Genomic DNA, 27,963 nt, shown 5'->3' on the forward strand with positions numbered 1-27,963 from the left:
TTTTGTTATGTCTACTAAAGTTGGAACAAATGCATTAAGCATTTTCAAACGAATCATTGACATGTTAAAATGTTTAGGAATATAAAGACAAAATAAAATGTATAGTACATTGCAAATTTTCAAAAATCATGAAAATTAGCTATTTAAAAAAAAAAAAAAGCAAAAAAGCTAGCTACATATAAGTAGCTATATTCACACATATGCACGTATGCATGTACATACAGGCACGTGCGTGGAAAACAAAAAAAAAAAATTAAGAAAAAATATCCGTAACTAGACCATTTAAATGCTTAATTTGATTATCAAATATTGTATGCATGTAACAATCTATCTGTTCGGAAAAATTTTCAACATTTATATTTTCGTCACTCAAATTAGAATTATTTTTATGGTCATAATTATTTACACTTATAAATTCATTTAGTTGAGATAAATAATTATTATAATTTAAATAATCATTTGAATTATTATTTTCATCATCTTTTGTTTTTTCTATTAAATAATTCATTTTATACTTTTCTAAAATTTCACAAATACATAATATATTATTTTCATTTTTTTCTGGGGATACTATTTCTCTCGATATGTTATCCTCCTTAATGTTTTCAATTTCTTTTTCTACTATATCAGTACTATTAAAACTTTTATTTAACTCTGTTATGTCTTCACAATTATTTGTATCAACATCGTTCGTTATAATATTGTTCGAATTTGCTTTACTTACATCATTATCATTATCACTATCACTATCACTATCATGTTCGGTATTTAAAACTTCCCTCTTATCTTCTTTATCTACTTCCCACTTCTCCAATTCTTTTGCTTCACTTACCTCATCGTCTGACTCGTATTTCCTTATTGCTTGCAGAAAATTTTGCTTAAATTTTGCTGATGATATATCAAGAAAAAGGGGGTCGGTCTCATTTTTATTTATATTAGTTTGACAATCAGACAAAGGAACTTCGTCATTTTGGCTATCCTTGTCAATATCACTTTTATTACTAATACTGTTTTCATTTTTTGTTTCTGAATTATTGAAGAAAGATAAAAATTCTTCTTCGCTTATTTGATCATCTTCTGAATAATTCAAACTATCCATTAATATTTGTCTATCTATTTTTGAATTATTAGTATCTTTATTTTTTTCTTGAATTATTTTTTCTTCTATTTTTGAAATAGCTGTTTTCTTTTTTTTCTTTTTATGTTTTTTTTTTGCAACATTATTTTTTTTATCACCTTTTAATTTATGCTGACTTTTTTTTTTCACAATTCTGGTATCTTGGCTATAAGTAGAACTAGACAGTTCTTCAATAATATTTTTATATTTGTTATTTTCATTATTTGAAAAGAATCCTAATCTTTTTTTAATATTTTTTATTATTTCTTTAACATCATCTTCAGGAATTTGTTTATAATCATCATATTTTATATCATTTACTACAGTATTATTTTTTTTGTTTTTTTCTTCTTCACTTTTTTGTATTAACTGTTCATATTTATTATTCATAATTTGTTTATTCTCTAAACTTTTAAAATATGTATCCAATTTCTCATTTACTTCGTTACTATTACATAAGTTATCCTTAAATGAGTTAAACAATTTCATTTCCATTTTGTCATTTTCTTTATCTAAATTATTATCACAATTGTTACTTAACATATCTTGCTTATTTTCATTTTCTAAACTCCTTACATTTTTTAATACCTCTGTTTCATTACTTTGATATACATTCCATTTTTTATCCCATTTATCAAAGAAGTTTAAATGCTGCTTCGATGAGTTAAGTAGTTCTGAACCAGGTTCGCAAAACAAGTTATTATTCCTCTCACCACTTAGCAACCTATCCAATTTTATGTTACCCTCTTTAATGGATCCCCGATTAATATAATCAAAACCTTCCCTAAATAATGCCATATCGTTACTTCCCCATTTTTTATAATTATTTTGTTCATTTTCAAGTTCACCTTTTAATAAGGATATGTCTAACTTTTTATTGAGAAGTTTTGAAGTCTCAGTGTAATAACAATTTTCATTTTTTTCGATATTTTCATATATATGATTACTTATTTTGCTGTTCAATTCATTTGTTAACCTATTTTGAGCCTTATCAATGTTTTCAAAATATTTTGTTTGCTTATTTTTTTTTATTTCTTCCCCTATATTCTCCAAATTTACAAAATTTACTTTGCTAAAATTAAAGGGCAAGTTATTTATCAAATCTTCTTTAATCTCATTATTCATTTTAACATAAACTTAGGGCACAAAAGGCATATATAATATTACGTCCATACATTTATTCATTTATTCATTTATTTTATACAAGCATGACAATATTTATCAGTTAAAAATTATATAAAAAAAAACTATTTCTTCAATATGTATAAGACTATATTATTTTTTATCCCCTTTATAATATTCCCAAAAAATAAATAACATGTGTGCATAACTTTCTCTATATATACAAATTTTTACACACACAAGAGTAAAATTTTCGCGCATTATTTTGTCAATTTTGGGCAAACAAACATAAGCTTTGCATTTTATACCTTTAAAAATGTATACCCAAATGATTTTTTTTAATTTAAAAATAAAATATACTTAACAATATACTATATTTCCAAAAAAAATTCGGAAAAAAATAATATTTTACATATGCTACTATACATGCACACACATTTATAACAATGGCATATTTCAAAAGTAAGCGAATATATTTTTATTAAAAATGTTCTCATTATTATAATAATCAATAACAAAAAAATCGTAAAAAATAAATAAACAACACGGAACAAATAAAGGCAAAAAATGCGGTTAACAAAACAAGGGTGTCTCAAAAAGAGAACAAAAAATAAGTGAATAATGAAAAAAATAAAGGGATAACCAAAATAGCGAAAAAAATAAAATGTAGCGAATATTTTATGAACAGGACAGGTTAATTATAATTATATTATTACCATGTGCATAAATATAATAAAATAATACTCATTTTTTCTTCCTTTGCTTAATTGCCAACTGTTTGTCCACTTGTTTTAGTTCTTGTACTATTTCATTATCATTATACTTTTTAGGGGAATGCAACTTTTGATATAAACTATAATTGTTACTCATCTTTTTTTGGGTTTTTTTCAATTTATTCATTTTTTCATTTATTACTATAAAAATTATTACTTCAATAATTAAAGTGATATAAGAAAAGACGATACCACATATTAGCCTCTGAAAAGGTGGAAAAAAAGAAAAAATTGGGAAAAGTGAGATAACATTGTGAAAATATGCGAGCAGTGCGCAGGCCTACTAACCGTTGTGAATTTGGTGATGCCCACTAAAAGGCTCCCATAGTATCCGCTCAAAAACGTCAGGAAAATTCCAACGATTATGTTTATTCCATACCTAAAAGGAATTGAAACAAACCATTTTCAAAATGAATATATGCAACAATTCCATTTTAATAAAACAAAATAAAATGCATTTCATAAAATTTTATAAAATATATTACGGGATTGTCTTTTTGTAGTTCGAAAAAAATTCATTTATTTGAGTTGTCTCTCCAACCAACTTTTTATATTTCTTTTCTTCCTTTAATAAGTTCTTAAAGGATGCACTATTTTCGTTAATGTTTTCGTATATGCCCCTGTCTGAAAAGTGAGAAAAAGCAAAAAAAGAAAAATAAGCAAATGAATATGTAAGCAAACAATGTTTGTGAAGCTGACGGGCTGTGATGCCCCTTATCAGCTCATGTCCGTTGCCACCCCTTGTAATTACTTACATGTTATGGATGAATTGCTCATAATATCATGGGCATTTATTTTTTCTTTATTTGTATTTGTGCAATATAAGTTATAAAAATATAACAACAAATTTAATATATCTATATTGATACTATTTTCCTTCAATATTTTATTATTAATATTTTCGGATTCATCAAAAAATAACTTCAATGTCTTTTCATTTATTTTATTGGAATATAATGACTTATTTTCGTTGCACCATTTTAATATTTTTTCTTTATCTTTTGCAAAGCTTTCAAGAAAATCTTTTACTTTTGTTGTTATTTCAATACTTATTATTCTTTTTACATATATATCATCATTATCTTCATTTGGTTCCTTCGTTGAAGTATCCATTGTTTCGTTATCTTTTCCTTTATTATTCACAACAGTTATCAGTTTTATTTATATTCGGACTGCTATTATATAAATTCCTGCTTTTTGAAATATTTTGAGACAAATGCCCTTTAAGTTTACTATACATAAAATTTTTATCACTTTTGATTTTTTTATTTTTACTTTTTTCTTCTAAATTACCTAAGGTATTTAGATCAACTACTTGTTTTATAGCATCATTTTCTTTTTCACTTTTTTGATATATATCACAATTATTTTCACTACCATATATTTCATTTAAAAATTTTAAAAAATATATATGGCATCATTATTTGAAATATTTAAACGTGTGCATGGATTTTATATTTCTTTTTCTTTTTATTGTTCTTTTCGTTTATTTTCTTTTTTTGAATTCACACAAAAGATTCTTTAAAAAAAACGGAAAAATTTTAAATTGTTAAAAACGTAAATATGCTTTTAAAAATAGTTAAAATATATAAAAGAAAATCAATAAAAAATTATTATATAAATAATTCTTTTTACTTTTTTTTTCTGAACAGTTCATAAAATTTATTTACATAATATATACATATGTAGTACACCCCTTAAAGTTTTAAATACAACTTTTGTATAACTACATAAATGCTTATAAAATTTACAGAAGGAAAGACAAATAAATCCCATATTTCCATTATAAAGACTTTTAAAAATTAAGAATAAATATGACCTATATGCTGGAAAATGCATAAGGCTCGCTAATCCCAGCAACACACACAACAACATATTTTGTTCGTTGCATTTTATACAATATGCTATACATATTTACCTTTCATTTTTAAGTACTTAAATGCAAAGAAAAATAATACAAAAAATTGTATGCAATATAAATGCAAATACGTTCGACTTTTTCAATTTAGTCTAACTCAAAAAAAATTAAAGTGCTATGTCCTTTTCCAAATTCACAACAATTACAAGGTATGCAATATGCATTCATATTTATGCATACGCATGTGTATTCTTTTAACAAAACAAAAGATATATGAAAAAATACACAACTACAAACGATCTAAAATATTTTTCAACTTTTGTAAAATAATTTGTTTTAAGTTAGGCTTAGTGAAATAATTTGCTGCATATTCATAAACATTATCCGGTTTTTCTTTCAATAAATCAGATAAAAATATCTGAATAACATATTTTAAAACTTTATTTTTTTTTAAATACATTTCATTTTGTATTATCTTGTTTATTTTATACTTTTCTACTTGTATTTTCTGTTCATCGGATAAATCAAAAAGAAATATTTCCTTTTCTTCGCTTTTCTTCCTTTCTCTATCGTGGTCTTTTTCAAATATTATCTCTCCAGTTTTGTCTGCATAGATAGTAATGTATATACATACATATATAGACACACATGATGTCAATATCAAGTACACAATTATAGAAATGAATAGCATTTCCAAATCAATTGGGATATAACCCTTAATTCGAAAGCTACCTCTTCAAATATATTTCTCGTATTTTCTATTAAAGGTTTTTATTTCATACCATTTTCTAAAGATCTATTATAATCATTGGTTATAAAATAGTCAGGCTCGATATTTTGAAAAGATAAAGGCAAATGTGTTATGTCCCCATTTAGTGATGTCGGAAAATTCATAAGCCTTCTATCAGTTCCATTGCTTAATTCTTCTTCTCCATTAAATATGTTCATTTGATAAGTTATATTTTGATAAAAATTGTTTTATTTAAAAAAATGTTTTGAGTGTTTGTGCAATTTTTAAAAAAATTATGACTGTTCAGAAGTTTTGAAACAATTTATGAACAATTTTTATTGCTGTTCATATAAATTTGATGCAATGCTTCATTATATGTAGTAAGTGGCCTAATAATATTTTCTCTTTTTATGCACACACACATATATTTATTATATACATATGATACGTCCACTTTTAGTCATACAAGAAATTTAATTTTCTCATAACTTTCCAAATATAGAAATTTAAATGAAGTCCTTTATATTTTATTTACTAAAAGCGAAATAAGAAATCTATTATTTTGAGAAAGACAAAAAAGGAGTACATAAAATTTTAAAAAATAATTAAAAATTAAATATACAAAAAAAAAAGAAATAAAATAATAAATAGCGAATTGGCTAATAAATAAACGGAGTAATAAAATAATAACAAAATTGTATTTTTGATAAAACGGTTATTTAATAAAAAGTATAGACACAAAAAAAGCAAATGAGAGAAAAATAATTTGATGAAATATCTCCATTGTGGAAAATATTCCTTAATTAAACAAATATTTTTGACATTAAAATAAATCAAATTAAAAATGAAATAAATAGAAATATAATAGAATGTAAGTAAAAGAGATATATCATGGAATACCTTATATTGTATCAAATAAATTGTGTAGAAAAATACTGGCAGTAATATCAATAGTAATGGAAATTACTTACCCCATTGCGTATTCTTTTCCTTCTTCCTCTTTTTTGAATAATATTTTGAATAATTAAATTCTGCAACTTGAAAAAATTCATCACTATTATTTTCTGAAACCGGTTTTGTACTTTTAAAATGTTGGAGGAACTTTTTCAAAAGACATGATATTATCCATTCATCAAGTTCATCAAAGAAGGCAATTAAAATATGTATATGAATATATGTATTTTGTAAAATCGATTTTAATACATCTTTCGGTATTTTAAAAATGGTACATATAGTAGATATATTAGTTCCTTGTAAATATAAAAATAATAAAATAGCCAAATACAATTTGTTATATTTTTTCTGAACAAGGTCATCAGAAAAAAACTTTTTTTTTTTTTGGTCATGTGAAATATTTTGATTTTTTAAATTTAGCATATTTATTATATCATTATCAAATTTTAATATTTCAAAAATTATATATTTAGTATAATTATCAAATGATATAATTGATATTAGATTTTTTAAAAAAGGTAAATAATATACAAACCCTGCAATGTTTAAATTATGACATGAACATATATAACATAAATGAAATTTATTATTATAAGTATGTATTTTGTCATAACTTTTTATTTCATTTAATAAGTCTATACCATATGTTACTGTAAAATTGCTAATACATAAAGACCTACACAATCTTGTAGCTTTTATTTTTTTCTGGTTTATTATTTCGATACATTTATGTTTTATTAAATTATTTATTGCTGTGTCAATTTCTTTTTTTGTCTTTTCATAAAATAATAATTCATTTTGCGTGAACGTGTACAGGTCTAACTGTAATAAATTATGTAAAGATATATTTGTTGTACTTGCACATTTTTCACCCTTTTTTTGATCAATCTTTCTCGGTGTTGTACTATTAATATGATATGGTGAATACTCATGTTTTATTGGAGTTAATTCATTTTGATCGAAGTGCTTCATAGAACTAACACTTGTTATTTCTTTACCAATCCAAGAGTTATCATTACAGTACATATCTAGTTCTTCATAAAAGGTATTCATACCACTGCTACCAAAATGATATATATATGCAATATTATCTAAAATATGTTCATTCCCATTTGTAGTTGTTATATAATTTTCATCTATTTCATTATCACTAATTGTAAGCTCCACAAAACATAAGGAGTAGGAAAATAAAGAGATTATATCATGAAATGTCATTGGCTGATCTACTAAACATAAAAATTCAATTATATATTTTTCTATTTCTTCTTGGGATCCACTATTCATCGTACTTTTTATATTAGTTACATTTTCTTTAAATAATTGTAATATTTTTTTTTCATGTTTTTTTTCAACAATCAAAAATGAATCTCCTTCTTTTAATCTAGCTGCTCTACCAATCATTTGTTTATATTGTGTTACAGTTAAAAAGTTTTGTGCAATAAATGGTGATGCTATTAAAACTCTGTCTACTAATAAATTTAGACCAACAGCTAATGTTGATGTGCAGGTTAATAAAAATAATACTTTCTCTTTATAAAAATTTTCTAATAAACGTTTTATAGAATTTCCAATATCACTATAATAATAACATATCCCATTAGTTATCAATTTATTCATCTTTTCATATGCATATTTATCAATCTGAAGTATTCTCTCATTTAATTTTGCTCGTTTTATTTTTATATGTTCTGGAACATTGTCAATAGATAATACACTAATAAATTGATTTATTAAATTTATGTAAATTTCACAATTTCTTTTTGTAGAACAAAATATTAATGTATTTATATTTTTCACTAAACTGTGATAAGAAAAACATAATATTGTTTGAATTAAATCATTATTTAATGATTGATTCTTTTGTTGTAAAAAATTATAAATTTTATTCTTGAAAAGTTCAGATTGTGCATTTAGTTGTGTCTGGTAGCCATATTTGACTGGCGTTGCATAATCATTTCGTCGTGGTGTTACACAATCAATATCATGCATTGCAGCCTTCTCAACTTTGTAATTAATTGTGCTTCTATAACAACATGGTAGGGGCTTATTATCTCTTACATTTTCATATGATGTACAAAAATTATACATATTGTTAAGATAATAATAATCAAATTCAGATCCCTTTTTATAAATATCATAATTACACACATAATGCTCACTAACTACTTGGGGCCGATAAGATGATATATATATTTTAGCATTTAACCATTTTTTCAACCTATGCATATTATTTAATGTTGCACTCATGCATATAATTTTTATTCGAGGTTTTTTATTATTCAAATATAAACTTTTTGAAATTATATTTTCGATATAAATCCCCCTTCCCTTTTCACTTATAAGATGAAATTCGTCAATTATGACTATATATTTTTTGTCTTCATTACTATGGCTATCATATTTTTGAGAAGCATACTCATAGCCCTGCGAACTAATATCATCCGTAGTATGCTTCAGTTTGTTTTTATTTAAATAGTTATTAAATTTTTCATATGTACATAAGATGATATCATTTTGATCAAATTCACTACCTACTTGAATGTCTGTACCTTTACATATTTTTTTAAAATATTCCAATTTCTCATTAATCAATGAATTTAATGGGAATAAGAAAAATATCTTTTCTGTTTTTTTGATTTCCTCAAAAGCAAATATTTCAGCTACTAATGTTTTACCCCCAGATGTCTGTGCCACGAATAAAAAGTTTTCACGTTCCTCCCATTTTACTTTCTTTAGTTCACACAAGCATTCCTTTTGCCAACTATATAATCTATTTATATTTTCCTTTTGATAATTATTTATAATCTCTTTATTTATGTTGTAGCTAGTTAAATTATGGTAATCCTTCTGCTCGTATTGGGTCTCATTTTGTACTTCATTTTTGATTTTTGGGAACTTTATACCATTTGCTTCACAGCTTTTCTTTGTGTTTTTCTCGCCTAGTAAATTTTCAAGTTGTGATATCCAATTTGCATTCATCCCTTGAAATTACATAAACAGTTAAACACAAAAATGTATGTACAAATTATGTGTACAAGCATAATTTACATTATTTACATATTGTTATGTATATGTGCATGGTTTAAACTTTTTCGTGTACAATCATCACATTTTTATGCCTTATGAATTTGTATTATCCGGTGTAATAATATGCATAAACTTTATATCAGTATTTATCAAATGTAAAATGGTAAACTTTTAAAAATGCATATTGTATTTCCACCCCCAATATATATAATATATATATATATATATATATATAATATTAAGGGTGTCGGAAAATAAAGGAAGTTTTCTCTATTTTTTCACGCGCATTTTGGGACGGCATTAGTATAATATTGTCATTAAAAATGTTATAATTTTATTATTAAAAATGCTATAAAAATTGTTATTAAAAATGTTATAATATTTTATTAAAAATTATATAATATTGTTATTAAAATAGCTATAAAATTATTATTACTATTATTAGTAGTAATATTTTTTTTGGCAATTTGTGATATTACCTTGATTTAAGCTAGCTAGGCAAGGTATTTTAAAAAATATAGTATACATGATATGCATAATACATATAATGAATGCATACAATATATCCAATTCTTAACATGCGTAGAAACAAGTAAACATACCGTGTTGAGTATAACTCACTTAACTGGTCTTTAACTACTAAACTTTTAATTCAATTTCTTAGTTAATTAAAATAGGGACAAAAAAAAAATACAACTTTAATAATATCAAAAGCCAAATTATTATGAACAAGACATATAATATATGTATTTTTTTTATAAAATAATTTTTTTTAGCTAGTTTTTTTTTTTTAAATAGAAAAAAAAAATACCACTGTTGTATAATCATGGCCAAAGAACAAAATGATAACGTGAATGATAAAGGTTATTAAAAAAAAATTAAAATATAGACAATAAATGCTCAAGTTATTGATTTGTTGCATATTATTTTGTTATGCTTATTTTTGTGTGTGATACACTTTTTTTATCAATTACACACCTCTCCATTTTGTTACTGTAATAATGTTTACAAAAATATTTAAAAGGAATTATAAAATGAAATCCTCATTTTATAATAAGTATATGCATTATTTATTTGGTACACAATGCATATAATTTCTTTGAATTAAAAAAATAATAATAATATAAAAATATAAATTAATGGAATGAAAACGAAAAATATTAATAAATGCCTAAGGTCTAATTCAGATATATACCTGTGTGTAGGAAGAAAAACCTCATGTTTATGTTTGTGTGCTACGTAAACATGCTTGCTTATTTTATAATATGTATACAATTTTTTTTAATAAAAATATGTTTACAAAATTGTTATAAATGCCTTTCTTTTTATTTCCTTTTTGCAACCTGAACATTCCTTATACCTCCAAAATTAACTACATAAAATAAAATATCATGTTGTAGAAATTCAAGACTTTTTTAAAGAAATCGAACATATCGTGAATGATGAAGACATAAATAATACAGATGATACCGAAATAGAGGACTCGTTAAAAAAAACCGCCAATGAATTAATTGAAAAAAAAAAAAAAAGTATTAATTTGCCAATTCAGTCTAAAATAAGTTTATTCCTTGAAGAGATAAACTTTATTAACAATTGTATGGATGCATATGAACAAAAAAAGGAAAAAAATCAAGAGAAAAGTGAAAACACAAATAAAGAAGATGGCAAAGAACTGAATGACATCTTAAAGGATGTACTCTATTTAGAGTTAGGCCTCATGGCGCCTGAAAATAAAGACGTAAGAAATTATAACTAAACCATAAAAGGGATACGAAAAATGCGGAAACTATATATATATTACTTATACTATTGAAGCTGCATATTTTTGTTCATACAAACTTACCCATGTTTGCAGGCAGAAAAAATGGTTTTAAAAATAAATGAAAATTTGACCAAAATAAAGAACAAAGAATTTATTTTAGCTACTAAAATATCGCTAGATATAAGAATAGTAAGTGCTCACAAAAAAGCAAAACCACACACACCTTATAAAGCATTATTATTTCCCTTTACAAATAAGTTCCAAGTTTGCAACCATTTTAATATACTATAATTTTGAAATTTTTCCTGCGTAGGAGGATTATCAAAAAGGGGAAATCCGTGAAGAATATTTTTCCAACAAAGTTGATGAGCTATTTCAGGAGACAGTGGTAAGGATGAAAATTGTCAAATACGCTAACAAGGGATTAGGTATTATATAGTCAATTCGTACGGGTTAATCTCATATATGATACATATGCATACATTGCTTCTTCCCATTTTTAGAAACAACTAAATGCTGAAGAAAACGAAAAAGATATAATATCTGAAGAAAGTTGTGTAGATATATCAAAAAACAATTCCGATGATAAATGTTTAAAAGGTAAAATAATTGGATTATCTTCCGATAAACTAAATGACCCTATTGAAGTTTCGAAAGAAGAACAGTCTAATATAAAAGCAGGAAATATAACAACCATTCCGCAATCTACAAGTATAATAAATGCAGCATACTTATACTTTTCAGTATGTAGTTAAAATGTATATAATTTATGTGGATACATATTTTTAATTCCTTTTTTAAATAGGTCATAAAAGCTCATCGAAAAAATCGTCTAATAGAAAGAATAAGGAAAACGAAATTGAATCATCGAATTTTTTTCATAAAAAAAAGGTATATATCTCATTTTTTTAAATTGGCTATAATGGCATGCAAACAATCAGGAGTGTGCACACACTTGTTATTGCCTTTGTTATTGCATTTGCTTTGTATATTTTTTTACTTTTCAGATGAAACTGATGGAACGGTGGAAAAAGGTTGCCGAGGAGTCTAAATTATTAGATAGTTATGATTCAAGTTCCTAAAACTTCATAATTTTAGACTTTTTTAAATATTATTTGTTTATTCTATATTGGCTCATTTTTACTTGTTTGTGTTAGTTTATCATATTTTTATTATTCCAATTTCATGTATTTTATTTATTTTTCAACGAAATGAAAGAGGGTCATATGCACATGTGTATATAATTATGCCAATTTATTTTTTTTCATAATTTTATGAAATCAGGCAAGTTATATATGCCTCTTATCGGCTCATTGCGCTGCACATATACTTATATATTGTTTTACATTTTTTTGAAAATATTTTATATAATCTTATTTTATCTTTTTTAATATTTTTAATTTTTTTTGCGTCACTCTTTTATCAAATATATACTTTCATTTCCCCATAATTAACTGCACACATATTTTTATTTCGAAACAATTTAAAATCCTTGTTTTTTAAAAGCTTTATACTATTTCCAAAACTTCCATCTTTTTTTAAATAAAAATGCATTAACGATTTTAAGTGATAAAATACACCTTGCATACACACACTCATATTGTGTAATAGTGAAAGGGAAATAAAATGGGAATACAAAAAATGTTTTTTTTAACACGATGTGGGAAACAACCTTATTCAAATATAAACATAAGAAGGAACTTCAAACTGCTCAATACATTTAAACAGTATACAACTTATTTGAATAAAGAAGAAAACCTAAATAATAGTTCTCAATTAATTGATGAGAAAAATGATAATATAAATTTGTGTAATAAATATGTTGACTTTTTTAGAGATGAAAGTAGAAATATTGGGATAGTTACTTTTAAAAATATATGTGATAAAAAAAATATATTTCCTAATTTTTTAGAAGAATTGAAAAATGTTATAGATCATATAAATAATATCATATCTAATGAAGAAAATAATAAATTCTATATCAACGAATTTAAAAATAAGGATAATTATTTAGTTAAAAATTTGAAAAAAGCAATACCATATTATGACAATAAATTAAAAGTATTAATCATTAATGGGAGTGACACCAACTTTAAAAAAAATAATAATACATTCTTAAATTCAGTTGATTTTAATTCCTATTTAAAATGTGATGAAGGAACTAATGCTGATATCTCAAGTATGTTTAGAATAATCTGCAATAATATTCAACAACTACCTTTAATAACCGTTAGCAATATTAATGGCATTTGTTACAACAGTGGTATGGACTTAATTTTGTCAACCGATTTTAGAATCTCAAATGAAAATAGTAAATATGGATATGATAAAACTTATATTGGTTTATATCCATATGGTGGTAGTATACAAAAACTATTTAGACATATTCCTATGAATTATTCAAAATATTTATTATTAACAAGTCAGACAATTAATGCATTTGATGCATTAAAATTTAATTTAATAGATGTATGCCTAAATCAAAATGAAGAATTTTATATAAATAATTCGAATGTTCATTTTGATCATAATTTAACTAAAAAAAATAAAATCGAAATTATAAAAGAAAATATTATAAAATATTTCAATGATATTTTCATAAATGAAAATTTTAAATTAAAAACAAATGATGATAGCTTTATTTTTACACTTTTTTTTGCTTTTCAATTTTTATTTACCCCTACTTATATTCTACAAAATATCAAACTCTCTATCAATGAAGGAATGCTACTAAGCGATTCAAATGCATATTTAGATTGCGACCGAATGGTATTCGAAAAATCTATAAATACACCTGAACGATTAGAAATACTAAATTATTTAAAAACAAAAGTAAGCGAATACAAACCGAAGGAAAATTAACCAGCCATTTCACCTTATACACACACACAAAATTACATGCATTATTCTTATGCAAAAAGGAAATACAACACAAATGCCTATATTAAATTTATGAAATATGTAACACATAATTTTATCATGTATTTTTTTGGTTTATTTTAGTAATGTACAAAAAAAAAGCCATTGTAATAACATTAAAATTACAATATGTTTTTTTTTTTAAATTTTTGTTACCTAGACTGATTATGATATTTTTCATTTTATGAAAAAATCTTGCCCGCTAGGAATTATACATATATGATAACGAAATTACAAATTGTAATTACGCATGTTTTATAAATAGTTCATGAAGTACAATATTGCATATGAATCTACAAAATGCATCCTTCTACATTATTTAGTATGCAAATATATATTTTCTTTTCCAAGCGTGTGTAAATAAATTTATAAAACAAGCATATCCATATCAGCATGCACATACATATTGCATGATTGATTATAGAATTTTTTTTTGTCTATATCGCATGAAACATATATATTTATAATTACTATTTTATTTATAAAAAACTTATAAATAAAATGAAAATATACATGAGATATAAATATAATATTTTTTTACCCTCGTATCATAAAAGATAAGCAGGATGAAGAAATTTTAATATATGTACATACATATTTTTCTCCCCCCCCACTGATACATGGGATGAGCACAAATGTAGCTTTATTCTTTTTCTTTTGGTTTGCTACAGTACTCGAATTATTGCTTGTTTCTATGGTTTTTCAAATGATTATATACTACACACGCTTATGGACTTATAAATATGTATATATACTAGCTAAATGTAATGCAGAACAAAACAAAGCACACATTTATTGGCGTACGAAATATATAAAAAGTATTTTTTTTTTTTCAGTGTCACACAGTTTTTCATCTCAATGTTAGTTCAGTAACACGAACCAAGGTGTGTTTGTATCATCATTAAAAAAAAAAAAATATTAATTTATAAATTCAAATGGTTTAAGAAAATTTATTTTATTATTTTGTGGTATTCCTATAATATCATCTTCACAATCACTAAGCAACATATCTCCTACTTTGGTTGTAGATATGCGTGTGCAAGTGTGTCTGATTCAAAACGAGAAAGCTGACATTAATAAGTTAGCCTTCAAGCTGGAAAATCACATATATGTATATATAAATTCTTTCTAGCAAGAAATTATTTCTACAATCTTTCATAAAATAAAATTGCAGAACTCAAAAAATCTTGCAAAGAATATTTTATATCTTCTCTTTTGTTACCAATAAAAGATGAAAGATATGCAATGCATATAAATTAAAATGAGAAGGCAAGTTCCTCTCACATCGTTTAAAAAATAGTAGTGGAAATTATAAATACATGAACAATGTAATCAAATTTTTTTAAGCATTCTCTATATTGCCAACATATGCATACTTTTTATTTAGCATAATTTAATAACAATAATAATATATAATTTTCATATATATATAAATTAAAAAAAAAATCAGTTTTACTTATAATCATCATAGTTTGTTCTCAGACCCGAAAGGCTTTGATAATCATAAATGGTTTCATCATTCTTTTTTTTTAATAAATCGCAATAATATTATGTATATATAATTTTGCGTATGGTTTGGTAAAGGACTTATTAACTTGTTTCATTTTTTTTCTTCTTTCTATAGCCACAATAAATATATACAAAAAAAGTTCTATATTTTGTCAAAGCATAGTAAAACAATAAAATATGCGGAAAAATAAAATTTTTTAAATTTACATTATGATGAATTATTATAAAAAAATATAAAATATATAAATAAAAAAAATATATATATTTTTTTAATATAAAAGCAAAATAAATATAATGCATATATTAATATTTTTCTTTAATTATATATAAATAGCTATTTAGCTTTTTGCTAACTATTTTAGAGAAACGTATACTATATTGGCATGAACTGTGCATGTAAATATGCCCATTTTGTATTCCCATCAAAAAAAATACATACAAAATAGCTGCCCATTCTGTATTTTTTTTTTTCATATTTGTATTTTTTTTTATATTTAAAATTTTTTTATATTTGTCATTTAGCTAACTGCCATTAGTCATGTAAAAAAAAATAAATGCAATACCCCCAATGGCCTTAAATTGCCATTTACATACATATAGAGAATGAAAGGGCATAATCCCTTTTTATAAAATAAGGAATATGTGTCAATTTAAAAAAGTACAAAATAAAATAATATTTTATAATGATGTTGTTTTCCTATATATAAGTATAAAATAAGAAAATCAAGTTTTACATAAAAGAAGATATTGCATAATTGCCACTTTTCAAATAACCGAAAATAAAAACCGATGAAAATAGTAACTTAATAGTATCCTATTTTAATCCTTCAATTTTGAATATAATCACTACTATTGTATTATTTTTAATTTTTTCGTATTTTCCTTTTATATAATATATATACACTTTTTTAAGAATAGAAAATTCATAAAAGGTAAAAAGTTTAAGTCATTTTTTATCATTTTGCTAAGCACATGCAAAATACATGTGTGCGCTTATACATATTATAATGTTTGGATTATGCATAATAAAAAAGTATATTTTATATATAAATATAATAAAAACACATTTGGAAATAAATTAAAAAAATAAGAAAAAAAGTAAAATAATATATATGCATGATATAATGCATTCATTGGTTTTTTTCACTTTCTAATATGACATGAATTATTTTGTAGTAAATGCATCAAAGGTGGTATTTTCTATATATTGCGGCTTATCCTTTTTATTCCTATAAAAATATTAAAATTTTGAATATGTATATTATCCGCTCACATAATGTTGTATATATAATGGGGGGTGCGAATAAATCTAACAGTAATGATGAAATTTCATTGAAAATAATTATGGTCAGAATTTTTAATTATCGTCAACAAAAAGAATCAGACGGCACTTCCTGAATAGTTTCATCATTATAATTATTAACAATATATATATATAATATGGTTTATTCTTCATCATTATCCTGTGCATATACAGGTATATATATGTACATAAAGAAGTATGAAATGGAACTTCTTTCGCTTTTTAATATGCGAAAACAGGAGAATAGATAGTTAATAAATCATTTGTGTGGTTTTTAAAAAATAATTGTGTTGTACTCATAAATATGGCCCAATAGAAAAAATTAATAATTTTTTTAATGGTTCCTAAAATTATGAATTTGTTGTAGCTGATTTCTAGCAGATGGCACCAAAAGTATTAAATAATGAAAAATGCCACTGTGGCTAAATCAGCATAAGTATTTTTTTTTTCATACTCCCCCCATTTTTCTGTTTTCTTTTTTTAATTAATTCATGTACATATATATATACATGGGCAAATATGGCAAGATTATTTATTTTTTTTCTTTACCTTTATAATTTGGTGGATATTTCTTTTCTTTTTGCTTCTTCAAGTTTTCTAGCTTTATCTTTCATTTTTTTCAAGATCATTGATTTTTTGCTCATTATTTGTCCTCCCCATTTTCTTCTTATATCTGTATTATCATTAAATTGTTCTCTAGATATTTTGCAAAAGTGGTCTAATTTATCTTGGTCTTCTTTTCTAACCTTTTGTACACATACAGCTGTGGCTGTTTTTTTATGTACAAGCTTTCCTAAGGCTGATTTACTTTTAACAAAACAGTATGGGATATCTTTCATTCTGCATAAAGCTGGTAAAAATAAAACTAATTCAATTGGAGTAACATCACTTGCTATAACAACAAGACTACAATTTTTTCTTTCAATTAATTTAGTTATATGTTTTATTCCATATTTAATCATCAAAGGCTTTTTATCTTTTGATTGAGTTTTGTTTAAATCGTCTTTAGCCTTTTGAAGTAATCTTTCTTTTTTCTCTGATTTAGATTCTGGTTTATATTCTTTTAAGAAGTTCATCAAATCGTGAGTCTGCGAAGGATGTGGAAAAGTAAGAGATTATAATAAGTATATATATGCAGGGGGAATAAGCATCCCATATGAAGAGAAACATCCAAACTATGTGTTAGAGTGAGAAGCTAAAATGTACCTGGCTCTTCGAAAGAGTATAGCTAAATTGGTTAATTGCAGGAGGAACTTTTAGTCTTTGTAATAAGATTTTCTTTTTTCTTTGTAATCTAAGATGTTTTGGCCATTTAACATATTTTGATAAATCTTTCTTTGGTCGTATACCAACACCAATAATATTAGATTTTCTTTTTCTTTCAAAGATTAAAGGATTCATTCGAATTCCATTTTTCTTTTCTTTTTTAATTTCTTTCTTAACAGTTTTGTTATTGCTCAATGGGCATGGTGCTGGAGTTTTTTTAGAGGGTTTTTTTGGTTGCTTTTTGTTATCTTTTGCCTATATAAAAAAATAAAATAAAAAATTTAAATATATGATACAATAACACAGTGGAAAATACAAGGACCATATATAGCTATTTTTTATATACAGCAAATATTTATACATTTTATTTTTTAAATAAACACGTGAGTGTAAATTTTATTCTTTTAAAATGTAAGAATAAATACTGTAACAGCAAATACAAAAAATGTATATAATATATAACACTTTATGATAATATATAAATAAATATATAAAAATGGAAAACATATAGATTTATATGATTTTTCATTTTATTATTACCATTTTTGAAGATAATTGGAAAACTTATGTTAAAAAAATTATGTTTTAACTTATATATATTTCTATATAAATATATATATTTTTTTTATATTATATATTATTTATAACATAAAAAATCATATATTAAAGAAAAAAAAAAATTATAAAAAATGTATAATATTATATAATATTTATATAATAAAAATATATTTATTTAATCAATACATGTTGTTACATAATATATCAGTTATGTATACATTTTTGTTTGTAGGGTATTAAACGAAACAAGCACAAATATAATATAATATATTCTTGCTATTTATTGTAGTATATTATCCTCCTACTTATTTTATATATATATTTTTTTAATTTTCCCATACATTAATTAATTAATAGTAAAAAAAAATAATATATATATACTGCCTATTATTTAATTATTATATATGCATACTACATACTTATTTGACTAACTCAAATAAATATTTTATATTTTTATTACATATCACCATATGTACTGTACATATTTATTTTACAAAAGCAAGGAAAAAAAAATAGTTATATGCATATAATATATGTATATATTTTTTTTTTAATATAAAAAAAATGGCGGGATAGGTGATACAAGCGGTTTGGGGACGCATAAATATGAGGGCATACTTTTGGGCTATACAAAATGTATGCATATAAAAATGGTAGTATATTTATAATTTTTTTTTTCCCTTAATTTTCAGCTATTTATTTGGCTTTAAAATGTAGTATGCTTAATAGGTGGCTATATAATATGCCCACAACTTATTAATATACATATGTATGTAATAACATATTTGCACTGCTAAAATGGTAGCAAGCCTTTTATAAAGGTATAACCACAAATTGTATATATTTTTTATTGGCCCTATATATTATATTATTATGGGTTAGGGATATGTAAAGGTAGTTAAAGTGCATATTATAAAAAAAAAAAGTTCTATATATAGCAAGCCAAAATAGTATGTATATAGTTAGTTTTTTTTTTTATTTTAAAAAAGTGTTCCCTTTATATGCCTATCATAAAATAATATGCATAATATATTACAAATTTACATGTACAAAATATGTGAATAATTTTATCCGTTCAATGGAATATTTATTTATTTTAATAAATAATACATAAATATATATAAACATTTCATACATTTTTTTATTGTGAAAAGCTTGCCAAATTTTCCCTACATTTTAAAGGGCACTATATTATTATATAAAATAACTACAAAAACTGTATTACCATTTTTTGTACTTAGTGTAGTAAGAATAATTAAATATATATTTTTATTTATATTATTTATAACAAAATTAATAATTGACAAGCTCTTAAAGTGCTTATTTTTTGTGCATACAAAAAAAATATGACTTTCTCTTTTATTATGTTTTTTTGTTTTTAGCTTTATTTAAACTACATAATTTTATTTATATAAATATTGAAGGAATATTTATTTTTGATTATAATTTTTTTTATAAATTAATTTTTATATATATCTATACTTAGTAAAGTATATATTTTTTTAAGCAATCTTAAAAAAATAAAATAAATGAATTATATTATTTACAAAATAGGGGAAATTATATAAATTAAATAAAAGTAAAAAATTGTAAAAATGGCTTATGTAAAAGTTGTAAAAAATAAAGCATATTTTAAAAGATACCAAGTCAAATATAGAAGAAGAAGAGGTATATAACTTTATTTTTTTTTTACATTTTTTTGCATATTATGCGTGTATATAAGTTTATGTTCTTACATTTTATTCCCACAGTATTGTACATATTTTTGTAATATGAATGCCCAAGCAATGTATACATTTTTTTTTTATTTATGGATGTACTATATATATATGCCTTAAATAAATGCTAAATGCAATCATGATATGTAGCTAATATTATGAGAGCATATTTATATAGGCTAAATAAATTTTTCTTATCAGTGATAAAACGGGTTAAAAGTTTTACGAAAATTTTTGACCCACCTGACACTGGCACACCCACATTACCTATTATAAATATGCCATATTTTTTTTCAATAAAATTTGTTGTTACACATTTTTATTTTGTTACCTTTTTGTAGAGGGAAAAACTGACTACCGAGCTAGAAAGGCATTAATATTACAAGACAAAAATAAGTACAATGCCCAAAAACTCCGTTTCATTGTTCGTAAAACAAACAACCAAATTATATGCCAAATAGCTAGTGCTCATATTGAAGGTGATAAAATATTATCTGAAGCAAAATCAAAAGAATTAATCAGATATGGTATCCCTGTTGGATTAAAAAATTATGCAGCTGCATATGCCACTGGTTTGTTATGTGCTAGGAGATTTTTAAAATCATTAAAATTGGATAGTCAATTTATAGGAGTAGAAAAAGTTACTGCTGAATCTGTAGCCGAAGATGGTGATAAAGAAGGAGAAGGCGACAGAAAACCAATCAAAGCATTTTTAGATGTAGGTATAACTAGAACAACCACAGGAAATCGTGTTTTCGCTGCATTAAAAGGAGCATGCGATGGTGGCTTAAACATTCCACATGGAAATAACAGATTTCCAGGATCAAAAAATGAATTTAATCCTGAACAATTAAGAAAAAATATATTAGGTATTCATGTAGCTGAATATATGGCTGCAATGAAAGAAGAAGATATGGATAAATATAAAGCCCATTTTAATGATTATTTAAAACATAAAATTGATGAAAAAAATATCGAAAAAATGTATCTTACTGCTCACGAAAAAATTAGAAAAAATCCAGAGAAGAAAGCCAAAAAGGCTGGTAAAAAATTCATAGCCAAACACCAAAAACCAACCAAATTAAATGCAAAATTAAGAAAACAAAGAGTTAAAGAAAAGGTAAACAATATATAAGCATTATATCAGTTTGCATATTTATGCTTTCTTTTGCTCAATTTGGGGAACCTCCTCTTGTGAAATTATGGAATATATTTTTAATGATGAAATATACAGACCTGACTTGAAAATAAAATTTGAGAATGCATAACGCTCCTGAACAAATATATTCCACATATAAATTATAACTTCCAAGAGGGAGGGGAAACACCCCAACTCTTTTTCATCTGTTCATGTACATGCATATTTTCAATCGTGCCCTATTTTACTAATTTATTATTTTTTTTTAATTCATAATTTATAGTTGGAGAAGTATATCGAAAAATTACAATAAACGAAGAACCCATTGGCTGTTGATTGCGAAACCTCGTGGAGCATTGTATGTGCACAGGTAGCCTTTTTTCTTTTTTTTTTCTTTTTCCCTCTCCTTGTTTTAAACACACCTACATATGTATATGTATTGTATATATTCACATATTATACATACATATATATAGCATTTGATTCACCACTGTGTAAAAAAGGAATAAAGGGTTTGCTGAATGCCCATACCTATGATGTACATATATATAAGCATATATATTTATATTTTTTTTATTTAATACGCAAAAAAATATATATATATGCATACGGGTGTAGATATATATATTTATTTGCATACGTGTGTATTCAATCATAAATTGTATTATCAAGCAAACTTTGCATATATTTTTATAAAATAATTTTAATTTTTTTCCAACAAAAAAAAAGCAAAAATATATGATATGCTTTTTAACAATTTGGAAAATTGAGAAAGATATCTCATTATATATACAGCTATTTAAACATTACAATATATTGTAGACTTATTATTTTTTTTTTTTTATGATGATATAAAAATTTTTGGGTAATTTACGTCTGAAAATTTTGATGAACAAAAATATATATCTGAAAAAAAAAATAAATAATAAAACAAAACAATATTATTAAATAGCATCATACGAAATTATATAAAGTTTCAATAAAAACCACACAATATATAAGTTTATATATATTATAATTTTGTATGAGTCTAAAAAATTTTTATAAAAAAAAAAAAACACACACATTGTGATGTTTTTGCTATCTTTTCGTCTTTTGCAAATGATGAATAAAAAAAATAATTTAACTTTCGTTCTTCTGTATGTTGAAGATGGAGATAAATATAGTGTCTGATGCAAAAGTCGAAACATAAAATTTTCGAATAAGATATAGGGCTTTCTATTTCTTTCTTTTTGTTACAATTCTCAATGATATTATTTATGAAAGAAAAAAAGAAATGGGGCATTATGTACACCCCTTTCTAATGTAGAATAGCTAGCACAACTAGCCATATTTTACATGATATATTCAAAAAAAAAAAAATATATTTTTTTTTACCTTGCTTGTCAGGTATAAAATACCATTTACCGTATATTTAAAACGGTAGAACAAAAATAAGTTATCAATTTTTTGCACACACTTTATGCTCCCCTTTCAAAGCCAAATATTGGCTTTGCTTATATGAACATAAAACTATATTTTAACTTTTACAATTTTATTGTCGTTTTTTTATTACAAATATTATTTAATCAGGCAATCGCCAAATACATAGGCGGCAACAATGTTATCATTAAAAATGAAAAGTAAAAAAATAAAAATTAGAACAAAAACTAAATGAACGGATTAAATAAACGAATTCTGGAAAGCTCAGAACGAGCTTGTAGTTCCAATAGTTTTCAAATCAAGGGTAACACTAATTTTTTTATGTATATATATATTATGTCAATTGGGGAGGATTATATTTGCACACACATTTTATATGTAGTACAACAGTTTCCGAGAAATAAACAAATTCCTTTTCTTCAATAGCAGTGTTGCAAACGTTGCACATTCTGAAAACGGAGAAAAAATAAAAACAAAAGAAAATATAAATGAATAGGCATTCTACTACTCGCAATGAACAAAATAATAATGATATGAAGAATGTGAAAAAAGCATTTATTTCATTCAAGGCTTATAATGACAGTTTGAATGAATAAAAATATACACAGCAACAATAATTAAATGTACATATTTTGTGTGTATTATACTTACATACTATCCTGTATAAGAATTTTTTCTTCTTTTTTTTTGATAAGATTATAAGTAGCATTTAAGTAGCTACTCTTTATAAGGTTGTGATATATTTCAAGGTTAGTTTGTGTGTTTAATTTTTTTCGCAAATAAAAATTAATATAATTTGATATTTTTGATATTTTCCAATTTTCAGGTATCATTTTAAATATATATATATTATTTAAATCATTATGATTTGCATATTTATTTAAAATATAGATTATATAATTTTTATAAATTTCTTTTTTTGCTTCACATGTATTTTTATTTTTATATTTATCCATACATACTTTAATAAATAAAAAGAAAAAACCGCATGATCTACATTTGTTTTCATTATAAACATGAAAATATTCCAATAAATCTATATCTTGATTTTTGGAAATATTTCCTAATAATTTTTTGTATTTATCATTTTTTCTTTTTGATTTGGAAATTTGAGATCTTTTTCCCTTCATAGAAATTTCTCTTTCATTCTTTTTTTTTTTTTTTTTTGCAACCCCATGTTCTTGTACAGTTACATTATTATTTTCATCACTATAATCTATAATTAAGCTATCAGTAGTATTTTCACTTTCGATATCTGTGAAATGGCGACAATTTGTTGACGCATTGGTTTCAGTATTTTGCGAAGAATAACCACACGATTCATTATTATCATAATAGTTAGTTATATCATAATTCTCATCATCATTAGAACTATTTTTTTCATTACCAATTAAATGAAGCATATAATCATATTCTTTTTTTATATTTTCTTCTTTATTCTGTATATTTTCATCATTTTTTTTATTTAAACTATTTAATTTTTTAACTTTTTCCAAAGAATTTTTATTCATTGTTATGTAGCTATATTTATGATATTCTTTAATAATACCCTTAATAAATGCATCACCAAGTGTGTCTTTTTTTTTTTTTTTTTTCTTCTTCTTCATTGTCTTATCATCTTTTTTATATTCATCATTTGTTGATATATCATTATTTTTGCCCTTCTCATTAAGCAATTTTTGATATATCGTTTTATCATTGTTGTAAATACTAGAAAATATGCTTTCATATTTTTCTTTTTTTAATCCTTTTACAAAACTTTTCAACATAAAGCTATAATAGTGGCAATACTTTTCACATATTCTCAAATCTTCGTCGCAAAGAATTTCCAGGCTTTCACTACAAAGAAAAAAATGTCGATAACGGTGTGTAAATTGAAAAAAATGGCTCACCATGGCTAGTAGTAATGCAGGTAGCCAAATAAAAAAAAAAATAGCGAAAAAAACAGCGAAAAAACAGCGAAAAAACGGCGGAAAAAAGGCGGAAAAAAGCAAGCCAACCAGCTTACGAAAACTTACTAATGCTTATGGATCCTTCCGTACAACAATGCCGTAACCAAATTAAAATTTTTATTTTCGATCATCTGAATTATGTGATTTGTGTCCACTGGGTAGTTGGAGCGTAACATTTTTAATATTTTTTTTTGCCTGACTTGTACAGGTTTTTCTGAATCGTTAATATATAATTCAATCAAAATTGCATTAACATTTTTATTTTTTTTATCATATTTAATATAATTCATTACATATTTTTGTATGTAGTAATTAATTTTTTTCTTTAATTTTATGTCTTGTAATTTTTTGAATGTAAGTAATATTTCATGAGGGCGTAAAATCAAATTATTATTTATAATAAAATCATAAAATAATTTTTCATTATATTTTAATAAAAATGGAAATGAATATTCAAAAAGCTTTTTTATTCCACTCTGTTCTACATTTATTAAATGAACATTATCATTTAAAATTATTAAAACATTATATATTTCTTTTAAGATAGAATGAAAAGTATTACTTCGTTCGATATTATTTTTAAAATTATTTTCATCTAACATTTTGCACCACCACATATCTTGATCTTCTTCATTTCGTTCATATGCCAGGTCGCTATCTTTACATTCGGCATTTTCATTTTGAAAAATATTGTCCTGATCATTGTTTTCTTTTAATTTGTATGAATGCAAAAATGATATACACATTTTAATTGCAACATCAAAATTATGAAATCGTATATGTATTAAAATAGTTTCAATAAATTTACGATTTTCCTTTAAATATTGCACACACTCATTCATATTTAAATTTAAATTTGGTGTTTTCATAATAAATTGGGTAAAATTTTTATAATTATTATTTACCATTAGCTTTATGAGAATATTATCAATCAGTTCATCAATGTGTATATAATCCGATGATTCCGATTGAGTTACAGATTCGTCAGTTTGTTGTTGGTCATGGTTTGTCATACCTGTTATGCTTTCCCAAGTGCTTCGATCTATTTTTATATCATATTTATTTTCAATAAAGACCTCTCTCTTTTTCAATATATATTTTATTAAGCAAAGGTTAGCAATGTTAAGTATTTTTTGCTTTGATAAAGATTCATTATCCTCTTCATTCATAAGTGGATCGATATAATTTTTCATTTCATTTTGAGAGTAGGTGTAATATTCACGCTCTATTAATTCGTCGATAGTACAACCTAATGGTAGAAATTGTTTAAATGGTTTACTAATATTTTCCTCTAAATTTTTTGTATCCGTTGTTTTGTCTTGGGTATAAGAATATTCATCTTTTTCATTGTCCGATTGTTTAAGTGAATAATTAAAATAATCTTTCCAAAAAGATAAGAGGAAAAATATATTAATATTTACTTTTTCAAAAAGCATAAAAGCAAGTGAAAAATTTAATTTTTTAAAATAAAAATATGCACATGCTTTATTATATTCATGTAAGATATTAATTTTATCTATATCATTTTCAAAATTATTATTTTCGATTAATAAAAATCCAGTTTCAATTTTATTTTGTTCTATACATTTTGGTAGATGTTTATATAATTCTATCCATTTAATTACTTTAATAAAATTATTATTAATAATGTATAAACAATTTTTTAAATAATTATTTTCATCAGACATAGATAAAAGTTTTACCATTTCCATTTTATCTTCATCAATATTATATTCACTATATTCATATTTTTTTGTGCTTCCTTTTATATTTGTCATTACAGTTTCGTTTAAAATTTCTTTAAAGCTAAGCATTTTCTTTGGCGACTTTTTATCTTGTCCTAGATCATCAAAATGTGAGAATCCTGAATTAGTATTAGGAACATAACCATACTCATCATTATTTTCAAGGTTAAGTAATTCCCCTAGCATGTTTCTTCCTCCAATATTAGCAAAGTTGATTACTAAATTTACTTCGTTTTGTATATCAATTGTTTGTATATGTTGTTGATTATTTGTATTATAAAAATTTAATACACCCTTTGAATTTAAACAACATAAAAAAAAACGAAAGGATATTAATTGGATTATATTGCTTGGTAGTATAATTGTATTCTTTCTAGAGGGCATAGACGTTTCAACATCATAAAATACACCGATATTCAAATCACATACAATAAATATTTCATGTATATTAATTAAAGTTATATATTTATATGTCTGCTCAAATTCGTGAGAATATAAAAGCACTCTATTATTATTATTATTTAAGTCTTGTAAATAATAATTTTTATTTATTACTAAAAATAAAGAATTATTAATCCATAAAAAACAAGTTAAAATGTCTATACATGATATATCTTTATATAATTTATAATTATTATCAACATATTTATAAAAATATAATTTTTTTTTTTTTTGACCATATAATAATAATTCAAATCTTCTATTTTCATTTATTGTAAATAAATCAACATTTTTGGAAATCAATTTATAATTATGGAAACTTGTATTTTTTATAAAATAAATATGATCATCAATTAAAATTAATAATATAAATGTATTATCACATTCTACTATAACTATTTTACTTATCTGTTTATCTTTTTTAATTAAACAACTGTCAAGAAACTTTAATTCAATATTATTACTATTCCTTTCTTTATCCTGAATTATTTGATACCGATATATGTACCCCTCACCAGTACATACAAACATGTAGTCATCGAACGAGCATGCTGATGTTACTTCATAACTCAACTGGGCCTTCACATTCTCAACCTTAAACAGTTCCATTGTCCCACTTTTTTTTTCGGCGTTTTTCGTCGTTTTGTAT

At 23.8% G+C, this 27,963-nt stretch overlaps 9 protein-coding genes and 10 non-coding genes across 19 annotated transcripts; 7 read left to right on the forward strand and 12 right to left on the reverse strand.

The window, feature by feature from the left end:
• Positions 1–253: 253 nt before the first annotated feature.
• Positions 254–2,242, reverse strand: PCHAS_1019600 (conserved Plasmodium protein, unknown function; the record flags this gene model as incomplete). Its single annotated transcript, XM_739403.2, has 1 exon — positions 254–2,242. One exon carries the CDS (start codon positions 2,240–2,242, stop codon positions 254–256), a length of 1,989 nt encoding a protein of 662 aa, XP_744496.2.
• A 741-nt stretch (positions 2,243–2,983) lies between these two features.
• On the reverse strand, positions 2,984–4,252 carry PCHAS_1019700 (conserved Plasmodium protein, unknown function; the record flags this gene model as incomplete). The annotated part of the gene is given in 5 exon segments (XM_051320996.1): positions 2,984–3,217; positions 3,301–3,391; positions 3,498–3,636; positions 3,768–4,158; positions 4,172–4,252. The coding sequence occupies 5 exon segments, from the start codon at positions 4,250–4,252 to the stop codon at positions 2,984–2,986; spliced, it is 936 nt and encodes a 311-aa protein (XP_051176919.1).
• A 907-nt stretch (positions 4,253–5,159) lies between these two features.
• On the reverse strand, positions 5,160–5,818 carry PCHAS_1019800 (conserved Plasmodium protein, unknown function; the record flags this gene model as incomplete). The annotated part of the gene is made up of 2 exons (XM_016798357.1): positions 5,160–5,476; positions 5,653–5,818. The coding sequence occupies 2 exons, from the start codon at positions 5,816–5,818 to the stop codon at positions 5,160–5,162; spliced, it is 483 nt and encodes a 160-aa protein (XP_016655577.1).
• A 745-nt stretch (positions 5,819–6,563) lies between these two features.
• PCHAS_1019900 (DEAD/DEAH box helicase, putative) lies at positions 6,564–9,533 on the reverse strand (the record flags this gene model as incomplete). Its single annotated transcript, XM_016798358.1, has 1 exon — positions 6,564–9,533. One exon carries the CDS (start codon positions 9,531–9,533, stop codon positions 6,564–6,566), a length of 2,970 nt encoding a protein of 989 aa, XP_016655578.1.
• An 874-nt stretch (positions 9,534–10,407) lies between these two features.
• PCHAS_1020000 (conserved Plasmodium protein, unknown function) lies at positions 10,408–12,425 on the forward strand (the record flags this gene model as incomplete). Its single annotated transcript, XM_016798359.1, has 7 exons — positions 10,408–10,444; positions 10,982–11,319; positions 11,437–11,532; positions 11,657–11,731; positions 11,847–12,054; positions 12,149–12,234; positions 12,351–12,425. 7 exons carry the CDS (start codon positions 10,408–10,410, stop codon positions 12,423–12,425), a joined length of 915 nt encoding a protein of 304 aa, XP_016655579.1.
• A 544-nt stretch (positions 12,426–12,969) lies between these two features.
• Positions 12,970–14,205, forward strand: PCHAS_1020100 (enoyl-CoA hydratase, putative; the record flags this gene model as incomplete). Its single annotated transcript, XM_739370.2, has 1 exon — positions 12,970–14,205. The coding sequence occupies one exon, from the start codon at positions 12,970–12,972 to the stop codon at positions 14,203–14,205; it is 1,236 nt and encodes a 411-aa protein (XP_744463.2).
• Positions 14,206–14,348: 143 nt separating this feature from the next.
• Positions 14,349–14,494, reverse strand: PCHAS_1020110. The gene has a single exon (XR_007844657.1). It is a non-coding gene; the product is annotated as a small nucleolar RNA snoR31 (small nucleolar RNA).
• Positions 14,495–14,647: 153 nt separating this feature from the next.
• PCHAS_1020120 lies at positions 14,648–14,911 on the reverse strand. The gene has a single exon (XR_007844658.1). It is a non-coding gene; the product is annotated as an uncharacterized ncRNA (non-coding RNA).
• A 179-nt stretch (positions 14,912–15,090) lies between these two features.
• PCHAS_1020130 lies at positions 15,091–15,169 on the reverse strand. The gene has a single exon (XR_007844659.1). It is a non-coding gene; the product is annotated as a small nucleolar RNA snoR30 (small nucleolar RNA).
• A 535-nt stretch (positions 15,170–15,704) lies between these two features.
• PCHAS_1020140 lies at positions 15,705–15,787 on the reverse strand. Its single transcript, XR_007844660.1, has one exon. It is a non-coding gene; the product is annotated as a small nucleolar RNA snoR29 (small nucleolar RNA).
• A 1,323-nt stretch (positions 15,788–17,110) lies between these two features.
• On the reverse strand, positions 17,111–17,188 carry PCHAS_1020180. The gene has a single exon (XR_007844661.1). It is a non-coding gene; the product is annotated as a small nucleolar RNA snoR28 (small nucleolar RNA).
• Positions 17,189–17,362: 174 nt separating this feature from the next.
• Positions 17,363–17,509, reverse strand: PCHAS_1020190. The gene has a single exon (XR_007844662.1). It is a non-coding gene; the product is annotated as a small nucleolar RNA snoR27 (small nucleolar RNA).
• Positions 17,510–17,625: 116 nt separating this feature from the next.
• PCHAS_1020200 (60S ribosomal protein L7-3, putative) lies at positions 17,626–18,883 on the reverse strand (the record flags this gene model as incomplete). The annotated part of the gene is made up of 3 exons (XM_016798361.1): positions 17,626–18,162; positions 18,281–18,595; positions 18,881–18,883. The coding sequence occupies 3 exons, from the start codon at positions 18,881–18,883 to the stop codon at positions 17,626–17,628; spliced, it is 855 nt and encodes a 284-aa protein (XP_016655580.1).
• Positions 18,884–20,493: 1,610 nt separating this feature from the next.
• PCHAS_1020300 (60S ribosomal protein L5, putative) lies at positions 20,494–22,067 on the forward strand (the record flags this gene model as incomplete). The annotated part of the gene is made up of 3 exons (XM_016798362.1): positions 20,494–20,566; positions 20,958–21,736; positions 22,038–22,067. 3 exons carry the CDS (start codon positions 20,494–20,496, stop codon positions 22,065–22,067), a joined length of 882 nt encoding a protein of 293 aa, XP_016655581.1.
• Positions 20,727–20,887, forward strand: PCHAS_1020310. Its single transcript, XR_007844663.1, has one exon. It is a non-coding gene; the product is annotated as a small nucleolar RNA snoR26 (small nucleolar RNA).
• On the forward strand, positions 21,830–21,898 carry PCHAS_1020320. Its single transcript, XR_001678633.2, has one exon. It is a non-coding gene; the product is annotated as a small nucleolar RNA snoR25 (small nucleolar RNA).
• Positions 22,068–22,592: 525 nt separating the features above from the next.
• PCHAS_1020330 lies at positions 22,593–22,669 on the forward strand. The gene has a single exon (XR_007844664.1). It is a non-coding gene; the product is annotated as a small nucleolar RNA snoR24 (small nucleolar RNA).
• A 181-nt stretch (positions 22,670–22,850) lies between these two features.
• On the forward strand, positions 22,851–22,932 carry PCHAS_1020340. The gene has a single exon (XR_001678634.2). It is a non-coding gene; the product is annotated as a small nucleolar RNA snoR23 (small nucleolar RNA).
• Positions 22,933–23,510: 578 nt separating this feature from the next.
• Positions 23,511–27,923, reverse strand: PCHAS_1020400 (vacuolar protein sorting-associated protein 3, putative; the record flags this gene model as incomplete). Its single annotated transcript, XM_016798363.1, has 3 exons — positions 23,511–23,625; positions 23,828–25,015; positions 25,195–27,923. 3 exons carry the CDS (start codon positions 27,921–27,923, stop codon positions 23,511–23,513), a joined length of 4,032 nt encoding a protein of 1,343 aa, XP_016655582.1.
• Between the last annotated feature and the right edge of the window lie 40 nt (positions 27,924–27,963).

Source organism: Plasmodium chabaudi (assembly GCF_900002335.3).
Source record: "Plasmodium chabaudi chabaudi strain AS genome assembly, chromosome: 10".
Classification (NCBI taxonomy): Eukaryota; Apicomplexa; class Aconoidasida; order Haemosporida; family Plasmodiidae; genus Plasmodium; species Plasmodium chabaudi.